At 38.1% G+C, this 27052-nt stretch overlaps 1 protein-coding gene across 1 annotated transcript in view; it reads right to left on the reverse strand.

Annotated features, from left to right (window-relative positions):
• Window positions 1-908: 908 nt before the first annotated feature.
• Window positions 909-27052, reverse strand: part of SGTB (small glutamine rich tetratricopeptide repeat co-chaperone beta) — a 300564-nt gene continuing 274420 nt past the window's right edge. Inside the window, exons 10-12 of the mRNA XM_053701340.1 lie at window positions 4015-4098; window positions 3387-3507; window positions 909-2861 (exon numbers count right to left, since the gene is read on the reverse strand). Of these exons, the coding sequence (XP_053557315.1) occupies window positions 3396-3507; window positions 4015-4098 (196 nt within the window). The 3' untranslated portion in view covers window positions 909-2861; window positions 3387-3395. The remainder of the gene's footprint in view (window positions 2862-3386; window positions 3508-4014; window positions 4099-27052) is intronic.

Genomic DNA, 27052 nt, shown 5'->3' on the forward strand with positions numbered 1-27052 from the left:
GAAAAAAAGGTGCATTTTGCATTTAAATAAATAAAGTCTTAAAAACATTTCTGCAAAGATGAGTTGTTAGCAGCAAAACAAGTACAGAAATGCAGTATACAACCTAATAAGGACTCATAAAGAAAGCAGCCACTCTGGAAGCAGTTTATTGAGACCCCAGACATGAACAATCATTTAAAGTGCTAATAATTTTCTTTTAAAGTAATTTAACAATGAACTAAGTACACAAAGAAACCTCAGAATAGCAGTAGATAAACAGTGGTGTGCATCTGGTCTGGAAATATAAACATTACTTTTTACTACAGAAGAAAAGACGAAAAATTAACGCTGGTTAAAGGGATAGGAAGGTCACAATTAAAATGTGCATAGGCAAATTTACATTTGAAATAGAAACAGTTTTTCAGATAGGGCATGTGATTTTAAACAACTTCCATTAAAAAAAAGTGAACAGTTTTTTATATTTAAACTTTTTTGAGTCAACAGTTCCTACTGAGCATGTGCAAGAATTCACAGAATAAGCGTATATGCATTTGTGATTGGCTGATGGCTGTCACATGGTACAGGGGAAGTGGAAATAGACAACTTTTAAAATTGTCAGAAAAAAAATCTACTATTCATTTAAAGATTAGATTAAGTGCTATTGCATTGTCTTGTTATCTTGCATTTGTTGATTATGCAAGTCTAGTGTGTTGACTGGTCCTAAAGATTATATCTGTTTCTACGCAGGATACGGTCATTTTCTATGAACGTCCTATGCACCCGCAGTTAAACACCTCCTCAAAAAGTCAGCAGTGTATTTTATGACATGAATTAAGTCTGATGTAAAATACCACTACCAGCTCTCTGGGCATGCATGGTGCTTGAATCAAACTTAGGGGCTGATTTAGCAAGGCCCAAATAGCCCCAGATCCCCCTGTTTCCAAGCGAGCCTTTAGCCCCCTGCTGCTCCTTAACTAGTCCACCAACTCTGAAGCGGCGAACAGCAATCAACCCGATCGGATAGAATCGGGTTGATTGACACCCCCTGCAAGTGGCCTCGAATCTGCAGGGGCGGCATTGCATAAGCAGGTTACCAGAACTGCTTGTGCAGTTCTGGTAACCTGTCTGACGGTGATCCGACAGGATCATGTCCATTCAACTGTCCAGGATCATGTCCATTCGACTGTTGATATATCGGCACTATAGCCTATATGCATATGCCACTGAAACATTATCACATTTTTACTATAAGCATTTATGCTAATAGAAGTATGTTGTAAAAATGTTACTTATTAAAATTGAAATACATTCATGCACATTTCAATGTTGATCTTTCTACCCCTTTAATCATGTTACTTATGAAAGTCTACTTGCTACAAAGATGCATTTCAGTTATCCATGAAGAAAAATCTGTTTGTTTTTTTTAATTGTCTTCGGCAATAAAGTTTTATTCTGCATTGTTTACTCTGGCATTCTCAAAGGGACAAGTCAAAATTAAACTTTCATGATTCAGGGTATGTCATTTTAAACAACTTTCCAATTTACTTTTATCATCAAATTTGCTTTGTTCTCTTGGTATTCTTTGTTGAAAGCTTAAAGGGACAGTCTAGTCCAAAACAAACTTTCATTATTCAGATAGGGCATGCAATTTTTAAATTTACATCTATCACTAATTTTGCTTTGTTCCTTTGGTATTCTTAGTTGAAAGCTAAACCATGAGTTAAGCCCTTGAAGGCCGCCTCTTATCTCAGGGAATTTTGACAGTTTTTCACCACTAGAAGGTGTTAGTTTATGTGTTTCATATAGATAACACTGTGCTCACGCACGTGGAGCTCCTAGGAGCCAGCACTGATTGGCTAAAATGCAAGTCTGTCAAAAGAACTGAAATAAGGGGCAGTTTGCTTAGATACAAGATAATCACAGAGGTAAAATGTGTATAAATATAACTGTGTTGGTTATGCAAAACTAGGGAATGGGCAATAAAGGGATTATCTATCTTGTAAAACAAATATTCTGGCATAGACTGTCCCTTTAACCTATTTAGGCTCATAAACTGATTTCTAAGTCGTTGAAGGCTGTCTCTTATCTCAGTGAATATTGACAGTTTTTCACAGTTACACAGTGTAATTTCATTTGTGTCATATAGATAAACATTGTGATCACTCCTGTGGAGTTATTTATGAGTAAGCACTGATTGGCTAAAATACAAGTTTGTCAAAAGAATTGAGATAAGGGAGCAGTCTGCAGAGGCTTAGATACAAGGTAATCACAGAAGTAAATAGTGTATTAATAGAACAGTGTTGGTTCTGCAAAACTGGGGCATGGGTAATAAAGAGATTAGCTATCTATTTAAAAATTAACAATTATATAGTAGACTGTCCTTTTAAGCTGTAAACTACTAAAGTCAATATATCTATGCAAAGGCTGAACTCCTCTGATGTATCCACCTGTGTTCAAGTAGCAATACGGGTTTATTGTATCTGATGATAGGAGTTTACAAATACTAGTGTAACAATAATATAGCTTTTCCTTAAACTGTATCATATATATATATGCACACATAAACAAACTGATAGACAGGCATAGATATAATCGTGAAATAAAAACTAAATTATACATTTTATCAATGCTGTTTCATTTTATCTCGTATAAATAAATGATGTAACTTCATAAAAATTAGCCTAGTGTGCAAGCTGCATATATTTATGTCCTTCCACTGGTCTTATACCCTAAACCTTTTTGGTGCTCTGCTTATCTAGATGCGTGTGACAATGGAGCTATTTCAAGGAATGCAGTCCGGTGGATCTCCAGTTGTATCCGCTTCTTCTATTCTCACATGAGCAGTAGTTGTTCATCAGTGATGAAGAAAGATGGCTGCTTATCTAGAATAAACAAGTGTTTCATATATAAACATGAACATAACGGTGTTGTAATTTGCTATTTATAATTTGCAAACATATATACTAAATATTAAATTTTCTTGGTACTAACATTTATATCATATTCAGGAACTGGTGTGGTATATGGCTTGTACCTTCTTGTAGGAGGTATGAACTCCCAAATAATATAGTGCAACTTTCTACATACAACCCTCCCTAACCCTTCTGGATTTTGTTCATACATAGCCAACTAAGACCTATTTAGAAACAGGAAGGAAAAGTATTGCAGCCAAACTGGTAGGAGTAAATTTTGTTCTCTCTAATACTTGTGGGTTCATGTTTTCCATATAAAGAAATGAGTAGGAAAGAAATACAAATTATAAACATTTCAAACTCGTATACCATGGTGAGTTTGTACTAGGAAGAGCAAGTAGCTAAAATGAACAGCTGTTTAACTAAGGCTTATTTTTTACCACAACTATTTATCTGTTTAAAACACACACATACACAAAACTTTTCTCTACATACCTGTCTGTGTCAAGAATGCTCCTCAGTGGTTCCGCTAAATGATCTGCTCCGCACCTGATTTCTCAGCTGCTGTATTAACTCAGGATTTTGTTGCTGAATTTGTTGAGCAAACTGCTGTCCACTATAATGAAGAAATATCAAGAAAATAATGATGTGAAAATGAAAACAGAGACAATACTAAGGTATGTTTATGACCCCACATATCTTATATTGCTGTAGATATTTCTTACTTATGCTACAACCTTTTGCCTAATTGGTCACAATTCATTGTTCTTTTAAAAATATATATGTTTTTGTTATGGACATACAAAGAGAGTTATGAAGAGGGAGAAAGTGCTGTATATTGTAAAAAAGGTTATTGTATTCTGCTGCACATCACTACAAAACAGGGTGCAGTGTTGGCTTCCACTGGTGTAGAGTAGAAAACATATACACAAATGGGAATTGTTTGTAAAATAACAGGTGCAACATGTAGTGTGCAGTTATGGCTTTATGTTTACCTGAGAGTACAACAGTTTAAGGAGCACGAGTACTGTATTACCATTATAATTATTTTGTTTTTCTTTGGGCTTAAATCTGCTAAAAATGTAACACAATGCAAATTAACAAAAAAATAAAATGTGCTTACGCTTGTATAAGACTTGAGAGGTCAGTTAATCCACCAACACCTGCACCGGGGCCACCTGCTGCATTTGACATCATTCCAGATATCCTGAATAAGAACAAAAGTGCCAGTTTTGAAGATTTAAAAACACAAGCTTAGTTTTCTATCATATTTTAGCTTTGTAGTATCATCAAATGGATTCTGTAAATGCAAAAACAGGTTTATAAAAAGTCCAGCAGAATCCGCACCAGTGGTGTTTCTAGGGTGGTACTGGGGTGATGTGCTTTACTGTAGTGCCCACAAACCTCAAAGGTACCAGCTGCCCTGAATTAGCCATGCAAAGTGCTCTACACATGGCAAGGAGGTAGGAAGAGGTAGCCGATGAGGTCACACACTATTTACACCATGGACCCTTCATATTTAGCTTGGTGGTCAACATCTTGTACCCTCACATTTTATGGCTTGGACCATCACCTTTTTACAAAAGTATACAGAAGAAATGACATTTATAATGATACATATCTATAAATACATACAAGTGCAGTCAGAGGCACAGTAAACACTGTAAAATGCTTAATTATGCATAGTAAAGCAACTTGTCACATACCTTTATTATTTATTTTGGACTTTTTATGTAATTAAAGGTTACAATTATGGATTTTTCAGTTGTGAAAACTGAAGGAGCACAAAACAAGTTGTAAAAGTCTAACCTTAACACATATTTGTAGTTTGTAGAGATTTGTTAACACAGTGACAGCATCAAAAGTGGTAACCCCTGTCATCCTTAGACTCATGTCCGAATTGGGTCCTCTAAATAAGGAAAGTGGTTTGTGGAGTTTGACCATTGAAAAACAATTGCAGCAAACAAGATGTTATATAAGGTGTATAGTTAATTGTAATCTACATGAATATAGGGCTAGATTACAAGTGATGCATTAAAGTTACATTACAGCTATTCTGAAAATGATCCTTAAAGGGACATTAAGCTCAAAATTTTATGTAGAATGTTTAATCATGTACAGATTTAAAAAAAAAAAAAAAAAAATTATGTAAGAACTTACCTTATAAATTAATTTCTTTCATAGTGGCAAGAGTCCATGAGCTAGTGACTTATGGGATATACATTCCTACCACCTCCCACATACCTCAGTTTAACGTATAGCCAAGTAGTGAGGTGTAAAAAGCATACAAAAAGAGGAACTGGAAAAATAATGTGCTTTATACAAAAAAATTATAACCACAAAAAATAGGGTGGGTCTCACTTGTTGCCACTATGAAAGAAATGAATTTATCAGGTAAGTTCTTACATAAAATATGTTTTCTTTCATGTAGGTGGCAAGAGTCTATGAGCTAGTGACGTATTGGATATAATACCCAAGATGTGGACGTCCACAAGTCACTAAGAGAGGGAGGGATAAAAGAAAAACAGCTAAATCCGCTGAGAAATTAAATCCAAAAAAATTATTACGTTTTCTTAAACATTTAAAAAAAAAATTCAAATCAAAGGCGCTAGAATCAAACTAAGACAGCTGCCTGAAGAACCAATCTACCAAAAGCTGCTTCCGAAGAAGCAAACACATCAAAATGGTAAAATTTAGTAAATGTATGCAAAAAAGACCAGGTTGCTGCTTTGCAAATTTGATCAACTGAAGCTTCATTCTTGAAAGTTCAAGAAGTGGCAACTGATCTAGTAAAATAAGTTGTAATTTGCTTAGGCAGAGACTGCCCCTCCTCCAAATAAGCTTTTTGAATCAAAAGTTTCAACCAAGATGCCAGAGAAATGGCAGAGGCTTTCTGACTTTTCCTGGAACCAGAAAAAATTAACAAATAGACTAGAAGTCTTTCTGAAATCTTTAGTAGCCTCAACATAATATTTCAAAGCTCTTACCACATGCAAATAATGTAAAGACCTTTCAAGAGTATTCTTAGGATTAGGACACAAGTAAGGAACAACAATTTCCCTATTAATGTTGTTAGAATTCACAACTTTAGGCAAAAATTTAAAGAAGTCCGCAAAACAGCTTTATCTTGATGGAAAATCAGATAAGGAGACTCATAAGAGAGAACAGACAATTCAGAAACTCTTCTACCAGAAGAGATAGCCAAAATAAATAACACTTTCCAAGAACGTAATTTAATATCCAGAGAATGCATAGGTTTAAAAGTAGGAGCCTGTAAAATCTTCAATACCAAATTGAGACTCCAAGGAGCAGAAACGGATTTAATAACAGGTTTGATAGGAATCAAAGCCTTAACAAAACAGTGAATATCAGGAAGCTTAGCAATCTTTCTATGAAATAAGACAGAAAGAGCAGAAATTTGTCCTTTCAAAGTATTTGCAGACAACCCTTTATCCATACCATCCAGAAGAATCTGTAAAATTCTAGGAATTCTGAAAGAATGCCAAGAAAAATCATGAGTGGAACACCATGGAAGAGAGGTTTTCCAAACCCGATGATAAATCTTCCTTGAAAAAGACTTACAAGCTTATATCATAGTGCTAATCACTGAGTCTGAGAAACCTCTATGACTAAGCACTAAACGTTCAATTTCCATGCCTTCAAATTTAGAGATTTGAGATTGTGATGGAAAAACGTCCCTTGAGACAGAAGGTCTAGCCTTAAAGGAAGTGGCCAAGGCTGGCAACTGGACATCCGGACAAGATCCACATAACAAAACCTGTGAGGCCATGCTGGTGCTATCAGAAACACATAAGATTGTTCCATTATAATCTTTGAGATCACCCTTGGAAGAAGAACCAGAGGCGGAAAAATGTAAGCAGGTTGGTAAAACGAAGGAACTTCTAAAGCATCCATCATCTCCGCCTGAGGATCCTTAGAACTGGAAAGGTATCTGGGAAGCTTCTTGTTTAAGCGAGAGGCCATCAGATCTATTTCTGGAAGACCCCACATCTGTACAAGATGAAAAAACACATCTTGGTGGAGAGACCTCTCCCCCGGATGTAAAGTCTGACGGCTGAGATAATCCGCATCCCAATTGTCTACACCTGGGATATGAATTGAAGAAATTTGACAATAGTTGGATTCCGTCCAAGAAAGTATCCGAGATACTTCTTTCATTGTTGAAGGACTGCGAGTCCCTCCTTGATGATTGACATATGCCACTGTTGTGATATTGTGTGTCTGAAAATGAATGTAAAGTTCTCTTTTCAATAGAGGCCAAGCCTGAAGAGCTCTGAAAATAGCACAGAGTTCTAAAATATTGATTGGTAACCTCGCCTCTTGAGGATTCCAAACCCCTTGTGCTGTCAGAGACCCCCAGTCAACTCCCCAACCTGTAAGACTTGCATCTGTTGAGATCACAGTCCAGGAAGGATGAACAAAGGAGGCCCCTTGAACAATAAGGTGATGGTTTAACCACCAAGTCAGAGAGAGTTGAGTATTGGGATTTAAGTATATAAACTGTGATATCTGAGTATAATCCCTGCACCATTGGTGCAACATGAAAAGCTGTAGAGGTCTCATATGAAAACGAGCAAAGGGGATCGCTGCAGTAATTAGACCTTAAACGTCCATACACATAGCCACTGAAGGGAATGGTAGAGACTGAAGTTTTAGACAAGCTAAAACTAAATTAATTTGTCTCTTGTCTGATAGAGAAAAAGTCATGTACACTGAATCTATCTGGAAACCTAAAAAGGTGACCCTTGTCTGAGGAATCAAGAAACTCTTTTGTAAATTGATCCTCCAACCATGTCTTTGAAGAAACCACACTAGTTGTTTTGTGTGAAATTCTACTAAATGAAAAGATTGAGCTAGTATCAAGATATCTTCCAAATAAGGAAACACCACAATACCCTGCTCTCTGATTACATATAGAAGGGCACGAGAACCTTCGAGAAAATTCTTGGAGCTATCGCTAGGCCAAACGGAAGAGTGATAACATGGTATTGCTTGTCTAGAAAAGAGAATCTCAGAAAACGATAGTGGTCTGGATGAATCGGAATGTAAAGATAAGTGTCCTGTAAGTCTATTGGGGACATGAAATGACTTTGCTGAACAAAAGGCAGAATAGTCCTTATAGTCACCAAATGATTTAACATTTTCAGATCCAGGATTGGTCAGAACGAATCTTCTTTCTTTGGGACAATGAAGAGATTTGAATAAAAACCCAAACCCTGTCCCTGCTGAGGAATTGGGACAATCACTCCTGAAACCTCTAGGTCTGAAACACACTTCCGAAAAGCCTGAGCCTTCACAGCGTTTGTTGGAACATGAGAAAGAATCTTCCCATGGGAGGTCTTATTCTGAAACCTATTCGATACCCTTGAGAAACAATATCCTGAACCAACTGATTTTGAACAGAATCTGTCCAAATGTCTTGAAATAATTTCAATCTGCCCCCTACCAGTTGAACTGGTTTGAGGGCCGCACCTTCATGCAGTCTTAGGGGCTGGATTTGGATTCTTATAAGGCTTGGATTTATTCCAATTTGGAGATGGTCTCCAATAAGAGCCAGAGGCCTTACGGGAAGGAGAGTTTTTTTATTCTCTATTGTAATGAAAGGAACGAAAATGATTGGGAGCTTTAAACTTACTCTTAGATTTCTTATCTTGGGGCAGAAAAACTCCCTTTCCCCCAGTGATAGTGGAGATAATAGAATCCAATTGAGAACCAAATAAATTATTACCCTGAAATGATAGAGATAGTAATCTAGATTTAGACACCATGTCAGCATTCCAAAATTTAAGCCATAAAGCTCTTCTAGTTAGAATAGCTAAATACATATTTAATATCAATTTTAATTACATCAAATATAGCATCACAAATGAAATGATTAACATGTTGAAGTAAAAGAACAATGCTAGACAGTTCGGGATCTGATAACTGCTGTGCTGAGCTGTCCAACCAAAAAGGTGAAGCAGCAGCAACATCAGCCATAGAAATAGCAGGTCTAAGAATATAGCAGTATGTAAATATGCTCTTCTAAGATAAGATTCAATCTTCCTATCTAAAGGATCCTTAAAAGAAGTACTATCTTCCATAGGAATAGTAGTACGTTTGGCAAGAGTGGAAATAGTCCCATCAACCTTAGGGACTTTTTCCCAAAACTCTAAATTGGCCACAGGTAAAGGATATAGCTTCTTAAACCTAGAAGAAGGGTTAAAAGACGTACCAGGCTTAGACCATTCTTTAGTAATCATATTAGAGATAGAATCTGGAATAGGAACAACTTCTGGAGTAACCTCAGAAGTTTTAAAAACAGAATTCAAACGATTACTAGTCGTCTTATCAAGAGGACTAGACTCCTCAATACCCAAAGTAAACAATACTTTCTTTAATACTTTTTTAACAAATGTATTCAATCTTAAAAAGAGAAGATTTGTCAATTTCAGTCTCTGATGCAGGATCCTCTGAGCTAGAGAGATCCTCATCAGCAGAGGATACTTCAGTATGCTGTCGGTCAATACAAATGTAATCATATTTATGAGAAGTTTGGAAAGACCTTTTAGGCTTATTTGAAGGCATGATAGTAGTCATAGCCTTCTCTATGGGCTGCAGCAATATCATTTCTTTCATGTAATTGGCAAGCTAGTGACGTATGGGATATACAATCCTACCAGGATGGGCAAAGTTTCCCAAACCTTAAAATGCCTATAAATACACCCCTCACCACACCCACAATTCAGTTTTACAAACTTTGCCTCCTATGGAGGTGGTGAAGTAAGTTTGTGCTAAGATTTTTTCAATTGACTACATTTTGAAATTGCAGGCTGGATTAGGCTCGCGGGTGCGCCAAATGCTACACTTTATTGTGTCATTCTTGGCGCAAGAATTTTTTTGGCGCGATAGGCATGTCTGTTGACGCAATTTCGTAATTTCCGGCGTCATAGTTGACGCCGAGTTCTTCACACAGGGTGCGTCGTTAGTGACCCGAGTGTGTCATTTCCGGACATGGTTGGCGCCAAAAAAATTTCAGTTACGTTGTGCGTCATACTTGCCGCCAAATTTTGTTTCATTATTTATTATCCCATTGCTATTTGCCTCTTGCCTTTTTCTATGTCAGAGGGCTATGCTATTTGCATTTTTTCCCATTCCTGAAACTGTCATATAAGGAAATTTATATTTTTGCTTTATATATTGTTTTTTCTTTTACATTTTGCAAGATGTCTCAATCTGATCCTGTCTCAGAAGTATCTGTTGGAACTTTGCTGCCTGACATCGGTTCAACCAAAGCTAAGTGCATTTGTTGTAAAATTGTGGAGATTATATCTCCGAATGTCATTTGTATTGGTTGTCATGATAAACTTTTACATGCAGACAATGTGTCCATCAGTAATAGTACATTGCCAGTTGCAGTTCCTTCAACTTCTAATGTACATGATATACCTATGAATTTTAAAGAATTTGTTACTGATTCTATTCAGAAGGCTTTGTCTGCATTTCCGCCTTCTAATAAATGTAAAAGGTCTTTTAAAACTTCTCATAAAGTTGATGAAATTTCAAATGACCGACAACATAATGAATTATCCTCCTCTGATGAGGATCTATCTGATTCAGAAGATCCTTCCTCAGATATTGACACTGTCAAATCTACTTATTTATTTAAAATGGAGTATATTTGTTCTTTGTTAAAAGAAGTGTTAATTACTTTGGATATTGAGGAAGTTAGTCCTCTTGATATTAAAACTAGTAAACGTTTAAATTCTGTTTTTAAACCTCCTGTGGTTACTCCAAAGGTTTTCCCTATTCCTGATGCTATTTCTGATATGATTTCTAAGGAATGGAATAAGCCGGGTACTCCTTTTAATCCTTCTTCAAGGTTTTAAAAATTGTATCCTTTACCAGCTATTTCAATAGAGTTTTGGGAAAAGATCCCCAAAGTTGATGGGGCTTTTTCTTCTCTTGCTAAACATACCACTATTCCTATGGAAGATAGTACTTCCTTTAAAGATCCTTTAGATAGGAAACTTGAATCTTATCTAAGGAAAGCCTATTTATATTCAGGTCATCTTCTTAGGCCTGCAATTTCTTTGGCTGATGTTGCAGCTGCATCAACTTTTTGGTTGGAGAATTTAGCACAACAAGAATTGGATTCTGACTTATCTAGCATTGTTCGCTTACTGCAACATGCTAATCATTTTATTTGTGATGCTATTTTTGATATTATCAAAATTGATGTTAGATCCATGTCTTTAGCTATTTTAGCTAGAAGAGCTTTGTGGCTTAAATCTTGGAATGCTGATATGACATCTAAGTCTAGATTACTATCTCTTTCTTTCCAAGGTAATAATTTATTTGGTTCTCAGTTGGATTCTATTATTTCAACTGTTACTGGGGGGAAGGGAGTTTTTTTTGCCTCAGGATAAAAAACCTAAGGGTAAATCAAAGGCTTCTAACCGTTTTCGTTCCTTTCATCAAAATAAAGAACAAAAACCTAATCCTTCCCCCAAGGAATCTGTTTCCAATTGGAAGCCTTCCTCAAATTGGAATAAATCCAAGCCTTTTAAGAAACCAAAGTCAGCCCCTAAATCTGCATGAAGGTGCGGACCTTATTCCAGCACAGCTGGTAGGGGGCAGATTAAGGTTTTTCAAGGATGTTTGGATAAATTCTGTCCAAAATCAATGCATTCAGAGCATTGTCTCTCAGGGGTACCAAATAGGATTCAGAGTAAGACCTCCCGTGAGGAGATTTTTTCTCTCCCGCATCCCAGTAAATCCAGTAAAAGCTCAGGCTTTCCTGAAGTGTGTTTCAGACCTGGAGGTTTCAGGGGTAATCATGCCAGTTCCTTTTCAGGAACAAGGTCTTATTCAAATATATTCATTTTCCCAAAGAAAGAAAATTAGTTCTGGATCTGAAAATTTTGAATCGTTATGTAAGAGTACCAACTTTCAAGATGGTGACTATAAGGACTGTTCTGCCTTTTGTTCAGCAAGGAAATTATATGTCCACAATAGACTTGCAGGATGCATACCTTCATATTCTGATTCATCCAGAACATTATCAGTTCCTGAGATTCTCTTTTCTAGACAAGCATTACCAATTTGTTGCTCTTCCATTTGGCCTAACAACAGTTCCAAGAATCTTTTCAAAGGTTCTCGGTGCACTACTCTCTGTAATCGGAGAACAGGGTATTGCGGCGTTTCCTTATTTGGACAATATCTTGGTACTAGCTCAGTCTTTACGTTCTGCAGAATCTCACATGAATCAACTAGTGTTGTTTCTTCAAAAACATAGTTGGAGGATCAATTTACTAAAAAGTTTCTTGACTCCTCAGACAAGGGTTTCCTTTTTAGGCTTCCAGATAAATTCAGTGTCCATGACTCTGATTCTAACAGACAAGAGGCGTTTAAAATTGGTTGCAGCCTGTCAGCACCTTCAGTCTCAGTCATTCCCTTCAGTCGCTATGTGCATGAAAGTTTTAGGTCTCATGACTGCAGCATCGGACGCTATTCCCTTTGCTCGTTTTCACATGCGACCTCTCCAGCTTTGTATGCTGAATCAATGGTGCCGGGATTGTACAAAGATATCACAATTAATATCCTTAAATCCCAATGTTCGACACTCTCTGACGTGGTGGTTAAATCACCAGCGTTTAGTTTAAGGGGCCTCTTTTGTTCGGCCAACCTGGACTGTGATCACAACAGATGCAAGCCTTTCAGGTTGGGGAGCTGTCTGGGGATCTCTGACAGCACAATGGGTTTGGAAATCTTAAGAGACGAGATTACCAATCAATGTTTTAGAACTCCGTGCAATTTTCAGAGCTCTTCAGTTTTGGCCTCTGTTGAAGAGAGAACTGTTCATTTGTTTTCAGACAGACAATATCACAACAGTGGCATATGTCAATCATCAGGGTGGGACTCGCAGTCCCCAAGCTATGAAAGAAGTATCTCGGATACTTGTGTGGGCAGAATCCAGCTCCTGTCTAATTTCTGCGGTTCATATCTCAGGTGTAGACAATTGGGAGGCGGATTACCTCAGCCATCAGACTTTACATCCAGGGGAGTGGTCCCGACATCCAGATGTGTTTTCTCAGATTGTTCAGATGTGGGGTCTTCCAGAGATAGATCTGATGGCCTCTCATCTAAACAAGAAACTTCCCAGATACCTGTCCAGGTCCAGGGATTTTCAGGCGGAAGCAGTGGATGCGCTGACACTTCCTTGGTGTTATCAACATGCTTATATTTTCCCGCCTCTAGTTCTTCTTCCAAGAGTGATCTCCAAAATCATCATGGAACAATCGTTTGTGTTGCTGGTGGCTCCAGCATGACCCCGCAAGTTTTGGTATGCGGCTCTTGTTCGGATGTCCAGTTGCCAACCTTGGCCACTTCCGTTAAGGCCGGACCTACTATCTCAAGGTCCATTTTTCTATCAGGATCTCAAATCATTAAATTTGAAGGTATGGAAATTGAACGCTTAGTGCTAAGTCATAGAGGTTTCTCTGACTCAGTGATTAATACTATGTTACAAGCTCGTACATCTGTCTTTAGAAAGATTTATTATTGAGTTTGGAAGACTTACATTTCATGGTGTTCTTCTTATAAATTCTCTTGGCATTCTTTTAGAATTCCTAGAATTTTACAGTTTCTTCAGGATGGTTTGGATAGGGGTTTGTCTGCAAGTTCCTTGAAGGGACAAATCTCTGCTCTTTCTGTTTTATTTCACAGAAAGATTGCTAATCTTCCTGATATTCACTGTTTTGTATAGGATTTAGTTTGTATTAAGCCTGTCATTAAATCAATTTCTCCTCCTTGGAGTCTTAATTTGGTTTTGAGGGCGTTACAGGCTCCTCCATTTGAACCTATGCACTCTTTGGACATTAAACTACTTTCTTGGAAAGTGTTGTTCCTTTTGGCCATCTCTTCTGCTAGAAGAGTTTCTGAGCTATCTGCTCTTTCTTGTGAATCTCCTTTTCTGATTTTTCATCAGGATAAGGCGGTTTTGCGGACTTCATTTAAATTTTTACCTACGGTTGTGAATTCTAACAACATTAGCAGAGAAATTGTTGTCCCTTCCTTGTGTCCTAATCCTAAGAATTCTTTGGAAAGATCCTTACATTCTTTGCATGTGGTGAGAGCTTTGAAATATTATGTTAAAGCTACTAAAGATTTCAGGAAGACTTCTAGTCTATTTGTTATATTTTCTGGTCCTAGGAAAGGTCAGAAGGCCTCTGCTATTTCCTTGGCTTCTTGGTTAAAGCTTTTGATTCATCAAGCTTATTTGGAGTCGGGTCAGGCCCCGCCTCAGAGAATTACAGCTCATTCTACTAGATCAGTCTCCACTTCGTGGGCTTTTAAGAATGAAGCTTCAGTTGATCAGATTTGCAAAGCGGCAGCTTGGTCCTCTTTGCATACATTTACTAAATTCTACCGTTTTGATGTATTTGCTTCTTCAGAAGCAGTTTTTGGTAGAAAAGTTCTTCAGGCAGCGATTTCAGTTTGATTCTTCTGCTGATGTTTTAAGTTTTTCTTTTCATTATGAGAATAACTTATATTTTGGGTTGTGTATTATTTTTTCAGTGGAAAATGGCTGTTGTTTATTTTTATCCCTCCCTCTCTAGTGACTCTTGAGTGGAGTTCCACATCTTGGGTATTGATATCCCATACGTCACTAGCTCATGGACTCTTGCCAATAACATGAAAGAAAACATAATTTATGTAAGAATTTACCTGATAAATTCATTTCTTTCATATTGGCAAGAGTCCAGGAGGCCCACCCTTTTTATGGTGGTTATGATTTTTTGTATAAAGCACAATTATTTCCAAATTTCTTTGTTGATGCTTTTTACTCCTTTCTTTATCACCCCACTACTTGGCTATTCATTAAACTGAATTGTGGGTGTGGTGAGGGGTGTATTTATAGGTATTTTAAGGTTTGGGAAACTTTGACCCTCCTGGTAGGATTTTATATCCCATACGTCACTAGCTCATGGACTCTTGCCAATATGAAAGAAATTAATTTATCAGGTAAATTCTTACATAAATTGTTTTTTCATATCTGCAGGAATATCATGTACATTAGACTGTGAAGGAATAACAGTAGATGTATTTGTACTTATAGAAACATTATCAGCATGTAATAATTTGTCATAACAAGTGCCACATATTTGAGCTGAAGAAATAAGATCAACTAATTTACAACAAACACACTTAACTTGGTAGAATTGTGTTCAGACAGATTAGTTCCTACAGTAACATCAGAGGCAGGATCAGTTTGAGACATCTTGCAAAATGTAACAAAAAAGAAAAAAATAACATTTAAACAAAATATCCAATTTCTTCAAAATAGCAGTTTCAGGAATGGGAAAAAATGTTTATGATAAAATTCTTATACAAAAGTAAAATCAAAAGCAAACATCATAGCCCTCTATAAACAAATGAGAGCAGCGAGCAAAAGAGGGAGAGACTTAATAAAACAAATTTTGGAGCCAAGAATGACGCAAACAAAGATGACGCAAATGCAGAGGTAAAAAACTTTTGGAGCCAAAGCTAACACGATGAAATTACACAAAAAAATTAACATCAACAAAGACACAAGAAATGACGCGACTCGCTTAACAGGCGCAACTGCGCGCCAAAAATGTTTGCGCCAAAAATGATGCAATAAAAAGTAGCAGTTTGCGTCATCACGAGCCTAGTTTGCCCACAAAAATTTTGAAATACAGACTCCAAGTTACAAGTAACTGGAACCCCAGGTAAGAAAAAAATACCTAAAATCTCTGATAAACATAATCTCCATGCTGAAACTGTTAGACTGCAAAGGGAAATAACCTCATGGCAAGTATATACAATATATATTAAAAAATTTATAATATAAAGTGCCAAACATAGCTGAGAGTGTCTTAAAAACATAAATTATGCTTACCTGATAATTTCATTTTCTTCTGAAGGGAAGAGTCCACAACTGCATTCATTACTTTTGGGAATTAAGAAACCTGGCCACCAGGAGAAGGCAAAGACACCCCAGCCAAAGGCTTAAATACCTCCCACACTTCCCTCATCCCCCAGTCATTCTGCCAAGGGAACAGTAGGAGAAATATCAGGGTGAAAAAAGGTGCCAGAAGAACAAAAATGACAGCCGCCTCATAGAGATAAAAACACGGACGGGAGCTGTGGACTCTTCCCTTCAGAAAAAGAAATTATCAGGTAAGCATAATTTGTTTTTCTTCTTAAAAGGGAAGAGTCCACTGCAGTTTTTCTTCTTAAAAGGGAAGAGCTGCATTCATAACTTTTGGGAAAACCATACCCAAGCTAGAGGACACTGAATGCAAATAACGGGTGGGTACAAAAGGTGGCCCCTTCGAAAGGCACCACAGCCTGAATTACTCAACACCCAAAACAATTTAAGTACAAATGACACGGGAGAAAAACCCGAGCCCAGGTAACTGCACATCAGTTACACCACCGGCAAAGCCGAACTAGAGACCAATCAGACCTAGAGTCTGTCAGGCCCAAACAACCTCCGAGGCGTCTGCCCTACGAGTCACGTCTCCCAAGAAGGTACCCGGCCAAAGATAAGGACTGCATCTACCCCCCAAAAGGGTTAACCAGAGACCAGGAAAATCAGAAGGACCGTTTTCAACACCTAGAAAACAACTCATGGTTATCTTTACAAAGGCAACGCCCAGGGAGACAAACTCCCTAGAACACAAGGACCCAAAAAAGAAGGATCCATACACTGGGAACATGTCCCCAAAAGGACTTGAGGAACCCCTCATGTCCCTGATCCCATACCAAACCCTAAGGTACTCCAGGAAATGCTCCATAACATATCAAGATCTGGAGGATAGGTAGGCGGAGATGGCAGAAACAGGATACATTTCCCAGCAGCTAGAACAGAGCTCTCCCAGAGAAACTCAAAATGCCTGAACAGGAACTCTAAAAAGACCAGCCTCCAAAAGGAAGGTTGCCCCTAATGCTAACACAAACCTCCGAAAGGCGCGTCAACGCTTGTTAGCATCCAGACAAAAGCAATTAGCTGTAACTGGATACACCATCACTGAGCAAATCACTGTAGATGGTTCCAACTGCGAGCCTCCAAGGGCTTACAGCCCACTGAATAGGGGCTCCAAGGTGCACCCCCTAACAGCACCAGGCGCCAGTAGAAAGAAGGAGGACATCCAAAGTCCTCCCTCAAAGGAGAGGACCAACAACAGAAAACAGCCAACACTGCATAGAGTAACCGATCCCAACCTTCCCTCCAGGATAACAGTCCCAGCCCAAGATTAGTCAAAAGACCTAAAACAAGAGTCCCAGACTACAGGAAAAGAAAAAGAGGATCAACGAGGAACAAAGTCCCCTGTTAGACTGCTACTACAAACGGCATGCTACCGTGAGTCAGGAGAAACATTGTGCTCGGGTACGAGACCCCCTACACGCAGTTGTGGGCAAAAAGGGCACACTTCCCAAGAGAAGAAGTCCCCCAAAAACCTCAGCATCCATATATTGGATACACATAGTAGAAAAACCCCCACGGAAGCAAAACCTCAGCCTCCTGCTGCAGGAACGGAGGAACCAGACACAACATCACAGCTCCCCTCCCAGGAACCTGAAATACAGGAAGGAACTGCAAGGCAGGACCAAGGAGCCCCAGGACTCCATGAATACTAAGGTAATTCCGAACCCGGAGAACCCAAACCTTACTCTGGAAGAGAAGGGAATGAAAACAATGGAAAAAACCCTACCATAGAGGCGAGAACCCTCGGCCACATCGCCAACCCAGGTGAAAAACACCTGGAGTCTACAGTACCATCGTAAAATGTCTGTCAGAAAGACCTAAAGCCTAAGCCACAGTCAGATAGGCATCTCTCACAGAGCCCCAGCCCCTACAAAAGGGGCCTGAGGGCCACAAGCATGAACCGAACCGTCCACACCCAACATGATTAAAGTCCCCCCTGTTCAATAACCCCCCTCAGGAGATATTAACCCATGATTCCTCATTTAAGATAAAATAAATAATTTTCAATTTTGTGGCGAGCTTTAAAGGGAAAAAGGTTTGGCCTTTTGTCATCCTTGTACTCAATGGACATTTAGCTTGAGGCAGTGCTCCAAGACCAGTTCACAGAGGTAGAAAAGTGGATCTCAAAAAACAAACTCTTCCTAAACACTGACAAAACTGTCACAATGATCTTTGGGATGGTACCTAAATTACACAAACTCCAAAATTCCCATCTATGCATCAAAACAAAATCAAATTACACACTGACCGCAGTCCACTCTTTCAAATACTTGGGTATGTTGTTAGACTCCAATCTATCTTTTGGCCTCCACATAGAAAAACTTGCATCTAAACTTTATCCAAAACTAGGTTCCCTGTTCAGAAATAAATCCTGCCTAAGCTCTACAGTAAATGAAAAGATTTATAGCAAATGCTGATGCCAATCATTGATTATGAGGATGTAGTATATGCACCTGCACCGCAAACTCACCTTAATAAACTTAATACATTGTATAATTTGTTCTGCCACTTTGTGTTACAATGTAACTACAAGACCCATTGTGACATGCTAAAAGAACGAAACTGGCTGTCGCTGGAATCCAGACGCATCCTCCATCTTTCCAGCCTTGTGTTTAAGAGCTTTTCTGGGAAGCTCCCACCCTAACTGAGTAGAATGTTCACACCAGGCTATTCCCACCTCCTATAACCTCCGATCCAGTACCAGCACATTATTTAGTTTGCCTCAATACTAAAAGAAAGCAGCTCAATCCTCCTTTTTCTACAGAGCACCGCAATTATGAAACGACCTCCTGCACACTTTCAAACCTTCCCCAAGCCTAAAATCCTTTAAGAGATCCCTCTCTACATATCTAAAAACAGAATGCACCTGTCATGGTTGATTATATATTTCTTACCTGTTCTATGTTAAATTTTGTATGTATTGTGTATTAATATTGTTTTTGTATTTTATTGTACCCTATTGTATCAATGCAATGTTTTGTGGACCCAGGACATACTTAAAAATGAGAAATCTCAATGTATCCTTCCTGGTGAAATATTTTATAAATAAATAATTAATTTGGACTACTCTATATGGAGTTAAAATTGTGGAATGCACTCTTACACAGGGTCGGCTCCAAGGGGGGGGGGGGGGGCATTGACGGGCAATGCCCGCCCAAATGGAATGCTGTGCCCCCTCAAAAAAAAATAATTTTGTTATTGTATAAATAAGTGTGTCATAATTCTGGAAAGGTGGTAAACCTAGTTATGATACCAGTCACACCAAGTGGGTATTCACACCGCATATTGTGTGTGTATCACTTTCTCAGTGGAATGATGCTGACCTTTTACAAGCAACACACAGAAACTGTTCCCTGCACAATGTGTGCAAACCAGACTCTTACAGGGAGACTGTATAGAATAAATCTCTTACACCCAATGTGCCTTCACCTAGGGTAGCTATGACACCAGCCCCGAACTGTATACGTTCTCAAAAAACTTTGTAAACCAGTCACTCAATGGGAACAGTTCACAAATGATACCAGCAACCACTCAGCAAATTGTGTACATATCATTCATGGTGTGGGTGTTCCAATTATAGTGTGTATATAGCAGTCACAGGCAGTAGGTGTTCCCAGCATAGCGTGTCTATCTATACCAGTCACACACAGTGGGTGGTTCCTTATACAATGACAACCTCTTGTCCAGCCCATATGCGTGTCGTGCTCAAGTTAAAGGGGAAAAAAAAGTAGTAGGGGAAGGAGCCCTTCTCATCCAACAGCAGCAGCACAATAACTAAGGGAATGCTTCCACTTTACATAAATATGGCGGCCCTCAGAGGCGCACACCGGTTGCTGTATCACAGTAAGTCCCAAGCTTTTCTATTTATTATATTATACAGTGTTAAGAGAGCTTTGACTCTGCTCTGTGCCCGCATTATATACCAGGCGGGCAGCATTCGCTCTGAGTCTGTGACTGGCATAGCGGGTCACTCACGACCTTGTACAGGCAAAGCGTGTGGTTTTCTGATGCTAATATATCTTCACGTCAGGCATATTTTATGTTGTTTAATAACATTACCAGCTGATTATATTAACCAGTAGTTTACTCTCTATATGCATTTGCTTGATATATCCACTATAGTCTCAGTGCAGTATGGATTAAAAGTGCTTCTGTCAGATGCTTCTGTTGCGAGTGTATTTGAGTAGAAACGCTGATGTCACTCTGAGTGGTATTTGCACTGTCAGTGTAGCATTATGTTATTTCTCTTGTAAGGGATGTCCCCTCACTCTGCTCTTATTTTGACTCTCATACATGCTTTGTAAAAAATGCGTGCCCCCTTGTGGAAAAAAATGCCCCTCCATTTCATTTGTTCTGGAGCAGAGTCTGCTCTTACATTAACTTCCTTCTCTCATACTTAATGACATAGCTTTAAATTATAGTTAATCTCTTCCTGTTTATTTAAATAGCAGTATAGATAAATGCTAAACGTGTGCTTGTCAGTGCTAAGTATTGATTCCTACTAATGTTGAGGACTCCTCATTACAAGGGATTAAACCCTGCACAATTAATTAGGACTGTGTTTTTGTGAGAGTTAATCATATCCTGCTCTTGTGAGTCATTATTATTTACCATGGTCATGTATAGCAAACATTCTATTTTTATGTATCCCATCCCATAATGTAGCATATTTTCTACTGTAAAGTTAACCTTTTGCTTTAGGACCTGTTTTTAGTGAAATCTCTTGTTCCACAGACAATGGAGATATTGACCTGAATTAAATAAACTGTAGTGGGTTTGGGAGCTAACATCTCATGGGCCATTTTGAGCAAGTAATTTTCATATTCAAAAATAAAATTATTTGGTGGCTTAACTAAAGGGACAAAATATATTTTTAACATAAAAAAAGCATAATTAAAAACGGTTTAAATTGAATGTGAAAATAACAGGAAGTGTATGATTGTGTACAATGGAGTCCAGAGATTATCATTGGCTGATAGAGACAGAAAATGTTTGTTTTATTCTGCACATGAACATATTTATCATAGAATGTAGCACTTTTATATAGTTTTAATCATTTAAATTTAGATTGTAATGAAAAAAGTATACATCCTTAGGGTTGGATGTTCCACTAAAGTTCAAAACGTAAGATTTTATTTAAAACAGTCTGCATCACCATTCAATATGTAAATACTTCTACTTTAGGGGATGATCACAATCTATTGTTTGATAATTATCTCCATGTAACCAGCCACTTAACAGCTATTTGCCAAGATGATGAGATTGCAGTCGTTTTCATTGTTTAGTCGGCAGCACTTGAATTATTATGGTTTTGGTGACAAAAGACTCTATAATAAACATACCTGTCCTGTTTTGCTAATCACAATCCGAATTCTCAATACTTTCAATACATTACCAGGGCCAATATTTATATGTCATATCTTTTATAACGTGTGCAGTTAGGTATGGTACATAATTTAATAATGTGTTAAAGTTCTATTTTCTATTTTTGAGGTATTTATAATGTTTCCCTGCTGTTTTTTCCATAAGTTCTTCATTGTTGGTAATTTAAAATCCCACAAATCAAATAAAAAAATAGATCTATATATATATATATATATATATATATATATATATATATATATATATATATACACATACAGTATATATATATATAGTCAGTCAAGGGTTATAAAGACCACAACGGGGCAAGAAAACTCTTGGAACCCGTATGCGCCTGTGGAAGCGCAAATTTCTGACAAATATCAATCTCTTCTTGGCCCTGAGCCTTGGATAAAGCAGTTAAAAGACGTACTCCATCACAAGCTGTAAAAGCATGTATGATAAATAGAACATGCAATTTAAGGAGAAATTTAAGTTCCCTATCGGCGCAAAGCAATGATAAATAAGAAACTGGGCGCATTTGTTGGTCGGGCTGTGAAATTACACCTTGTACTAATGTATATTGGTGCACTCGGGAGCGCGCCCGTGGGCCTAGGTAAATGCAAGCGGAGAAGTTTCTTTCAGATTTGCGCAATTATAGGTGCAGATTGCTTACATAAATATGGAGATAGGGTCGTATGCGTAGTTTTGGGTGAAGTTGCGGGCGGATTACTTTGATAAATCGCCCCCTATTTGTTCTGGTGACAAAAGACCCTATAACAAACATGCCTGTCCTGTTTTGCTAATTGCAATCCAAATTCTCAATACTATCAATACATTATCAGGGTCAATTTTCACTTAACAAAGGGGTTTTATGCATGGGTAACACACACTGAAATTACCCTCCCCCACACACCGTATTGGATGACAACTTCACCAAAAAGATATAAAAACATTTCCTTTTCAGTCAATTAAGAATAAAAAAATAATGTGACCCATTGGCAGGGGGGGGGGGGGGTTCCTAGTTCTTCCGTAATTTCACTTATTATCCTGTCTGCAAAGTAGCTTAAAGGGACACTGTACCCAAAAAAAAATATTCCTGATTCAGATTGAGCATGAAATTTTAAGCAACTTTCTAATTTACTCCTATTATCAAATGTTCTTCATTCTCTTGGTATCTTTATTTGAAATGCAAGAATGTAAGTTTAGATGCCGGCCCATTTTTGGTGAACAACCTGGATTGTCCTTGCTGATTGGTGGATAAATTCATCCACCAATAAAAAAGTGCTGTCCAGAGTACTGAAACCAAAAAAAAGCTTAGATGCCTTATTTTTCAAATAATGATAGCAAGAGAACGAAGACAAATTGATAATAGGAGTAAATTAGAAAGTTACTTAAAATTGCATGCTCTTTCTGAATTTCAAAAGAAAAAATTTAGGTTCAGTGTCCCTTTAATTCACAGAGAAAAAGAGAGGAGTTGCAATTCTTGTTCAAAGAGCAATTAAATGTGAGTTTGACTATATTGAAGACCTTGATCGCCGCTTCCTTATTATGGTATGTACTCTTAATGATGTGATGTGTACTCTTGTCTCTGTATATACTCCTAACTCCCATCAAACTGCCTTTCTATGCACATTATTGCGGCAACTTTCTTGAGCAACTCAAGAGAGGGCATTTATTAATGGAAGGATATTTTAATTTAGTGTGGGACCCCAAACTTGGTAAAAAAAAGAACTCCTGATAATTGTCAGGTTGAGCTAAACCTCATTATCAAATGCCCTTTGTAAACTCATGTTCCAGTACAACTTGTTTGATTTGTGGAGATATCTGTCCCCAACTTCAAGTTCTTCTCTAGACTCCATAATTTATATCCATAAATAGAATATCTATTTTGCAACTTTTAATTATATGATACTATAGTATAGTATGGGTTATTTTTTATATGTTTGATAAACAGGTGGCATTAATTGAAAATATATAGCGTGTCATATGGCCATTTGACCACAGGATGGCAGCAAAAAAGAACTTTGCATCATATAGAATGCCCTCACATTTGAAAGAAATGAATTATTGTAAGCTTAAAAGCATTGGTTACCACTGTATTTGTAGCATGATTAAGGGCTCAGTACAGCCCAAAAAGTAGCTGTAGCACCAAGCACCACTGGAAACATTTCCCAAAGGTATATACATTAGAAGCCGGTAACCCAAACAGCCTATTAAATTTAGAGGATGGATTTAAAGAGAAGACCAGGCTTGGTTCACTCTCTGAAAATGATTTTATTAAGAGAGATTCAGGAACAGGAAAAAAATGCTTGCAACTTTGCAAAAGCTTTAAAAATGAATCCAGTTCTTTGGAAGATTTTTCCAAAGGCGATTTAGGGTCTTGGACGCCTAAAATACATAAAACCTTTAAACAAAGAACTAAGATGCTCAAGCTCAAACACAAAAGAGGTAGACTCTGTGTCCTGATCAGTCATAAAAAAAAACTTACCTTCAGAAAACAACCTTAGATATCGGAGTCTGAAAACTATAAAGGTGTTCTGATATCTGATGTTGCAGAAGAACCGATAATGTAACTTTAGGATGGCTTTCAGACATTTTTTGCTCATAATTGGAGAAGGCATAGCTGCCACAACTACATACCTCAAAAATCTTTAAATCCTGGAGCAAAATCCGAAGCACTCCCTTGTATTGAGGAAACAGAGGGAGGACAGATTTCTTTAGAGGAAAAGCAGCATTAGACTGTTAGAATGCCTAATGCTATCTATTCAGGAATTGCAAAGCTGAACTGGTTACAATCCTACAAAATAGAAAATAAAGAGGCATAGTCACCACAGCTACCAAGGGCACAAACCTCTAAACAGAGCAAAATCTGAAGCATTCCCTTGTATTGAGGCAACAAAGGGAGGACAAATTCCTTTAAGGGCAAGAGCAGCATTAGACTATTAGAATGCCTCATGTGAACCTTTTAGGAATTAAAAAGCTGAACTGGTAACAATCCTGCAAAATAGAAAATACTACTGATATCAGTGGATCTACCCTTTAAAGCAGTGGTCTCAAAGTACAGGCCCCAGGGCCATATACAGCCCTTGAGATTGTTTCATCTGGCCCTCCCTTGTTTAATAAGTAAACTATTCATTTGGGCTGTCAGTTTTTTTAGGGTTCTAAGTGTAACAAGGTGTAACAAGTTGATGTTCCATATAGGCACTCACAAGATAAATATAAAGACAAGTGTCCAGTGTAGACTCCCACCATACACTGCTTGGATAAATGTCACTTTTTATATTGTTATACAGTTCCAGAATGATCACTTTACTTGGCACTCACAAGATACATATAGATAACTGCATGTCTATTGTTGGCTATGATTCCCACCATATGCACTACTACTTGGGTAAATGTCACTTCCAGTTTCTAGTATATCCACTTACTCAGTTCAAACGGCCCCCCTGGGAGAAGAATACTTGGCTAGGGACCCCCAGATACATTCAGTTTGATACCCCTGCTCTAAAGGATAATTTAAATTAGTGGGGACTCATTTCAGTATGCTCAATGAAACAGACAAATAAAATAAATTAAAACAACCACCAAATTATTATTATTACTTTTTACTGTACATATATGTAAAACTAGTAAATAATGGGCCAGATTTCAAGAGGCATGTTATTTAGTGCTTTCACTTGAGCGTAAACTTCACTAGACGTAAGCTTTTTGCGCACATCGGGTTGCGCAAGTATTACAAGTTAAAAGTAAAAAGTTTGGGCATGAGCGAAACCCGGCACGCACTAGATAAATATTGTGACTGTGTGAACGTACTCTCCCCATAGAAGTCAATAGAGAGCGCAGAAGAAAAACCTTCATGTGCGCTAACCTGTCACACTGTTATATATATATCTCAATATATCTATACATGTATATCTATTCCTATAGATATATAGGTGTAGATATCTAGTTATACATTATATATATATATATATAGCATATAGAAGACAGCACTCTCTGGTCTTAATACAACAGGAGATTTATTCAGTGACGTTTCAGGGAATGCTCCCCTTCCTCAGACCAATGTACAATACAGTGATGAAAACATTTAAACCCACTCATCAGACCCTCCCCCTGTGAAAAAAACACCAAATATTGTTGCCAGGCAACCAATACTTTGTAGATAAACATACACAGTGTCAATTTATACAGTGAAACCAAATACCTCTATATACAAACATAAAAAGATACACATACAGAGTGTCCTTGTTTAAACTACATGCCTATACATAGAAACATCTGGATCATGCAAGCGGCATATCAGGCAGGCAGAGACCTATATATATATATATATATATACACAAAACAAAAGTATGTACTCGTTAATATGTCCGCAGCTGCTGGAATGCAGACCAATGAGTATTCGCAACTGGTAAAATCAGGTCAATGTACAACCATGGTCTAACAGCCGTAATGTTCTAAACATCCATTAGCATTTTGCAGAACAAGTTATCACGAACAGGAATCGTTACACAGTCATGGTGCACATATCGAATTACAGATGCACTTACATTCTTCTTGTGGTACAAAGTCATACCTAGTGTCATTACCTCCTAAGAATTTGCATCCATATACACAGGCAGCCCAATACAGTCAAAAGGGATGTAGGGGAATAGGGCAGCAGCCACCGGTACCTATATGTCACGTAAGTGTCCCGAGCAGCTAGACCCGCCCCCAAGAACCTGACTATCACCTGATAGGTTGCTGTCGGCAAGCCCCTATGTCGGCTAAACCTGGACATACCGCAAACAATATATTAGTGTATGATAGCCACACTGTCCCATTCTGGCTGTGGTACACACAGGATTATAAAGACTCATAATGTAAACATGGTTCACACGCACTTGGTGCAAGTAGAAGGGGAAAAAATTCATTCATATTAGAGACGCACTTGCTTTCAGGGGCCTGGTGATCAAAAGGGCATAACTAGTATCACTACCTCCTAAGGATGCACATCCTTTTACACAAGCAGCCCAATATGATTAAAGGATTGAGGGGGGATAGGACAACAACCACCGGTACCCATATGACATGCAAATCTCCTGAGCAGCTAGACCCGCCCCAAGAACCTGACTTTATCACCTGATAGGCTGCTGTGGGCAAGCCCCTATGTGGGCTAAACTTGAACATACCGTAAACAACATGAAAAATAAGGCTGTGCATGATAGCTGTACGCTCCTATATTAGCTGTGGTACAAACAGGTTAATGAGGACCCACAATGTAAACATGGTTCACACGCACTTGGTGCGATTAGAAGGGGGAAAAATTCATAGAAAGAAATAACAAACCAGATGTAAAACCATCCATTATCATGGCAAGACTTTCTAGTGTTTCAGGAATAAACCAATCAGTTAGCCAACATCCAGAGATCAGATGGAATGTGGATGTTTATATACCCCCTATAAGATTTAAAATAAAGCCCATGTGTGTGAGGGGATCCCAAACAGGGGTCTCGGATCCAAGGACCCAACAATAAGTGGGTTCTGTAGAGCATAAACACAAGTTACAGACGATGCACAGACAATGAAGCAATATACAGACAAAGCAATATATAAGGCATGTAAAACAAGATATATAGTCCTATCTGACATAAGTCCATAAGAATATCTAGTGCAGGATTAGGGACCCCTCCAACCCAGGGTTTGACTGATGCTGTATCCAGGATCTCCAACAGAGTAGTTAACTGGCTCAAAGGAAGCTAATCCCCATCAGATGGGCCAACAAGTTCATAAGAAACAA

The sequence above is a fragment of the Bombina bombina genome, chromosome 2 (assembly GCF_027579735.1).
Source record: "Bombina bombina isolate aBomBom1 chromosome 2, aBomBom1.pri, whole genome shotgun sequence".
Taxonomy (NCBI): Eukaryota; Metazoa; Chordata; class Amphibia; order Anura; family Bombinatoridae; genus Bombina; species Bombina bombina.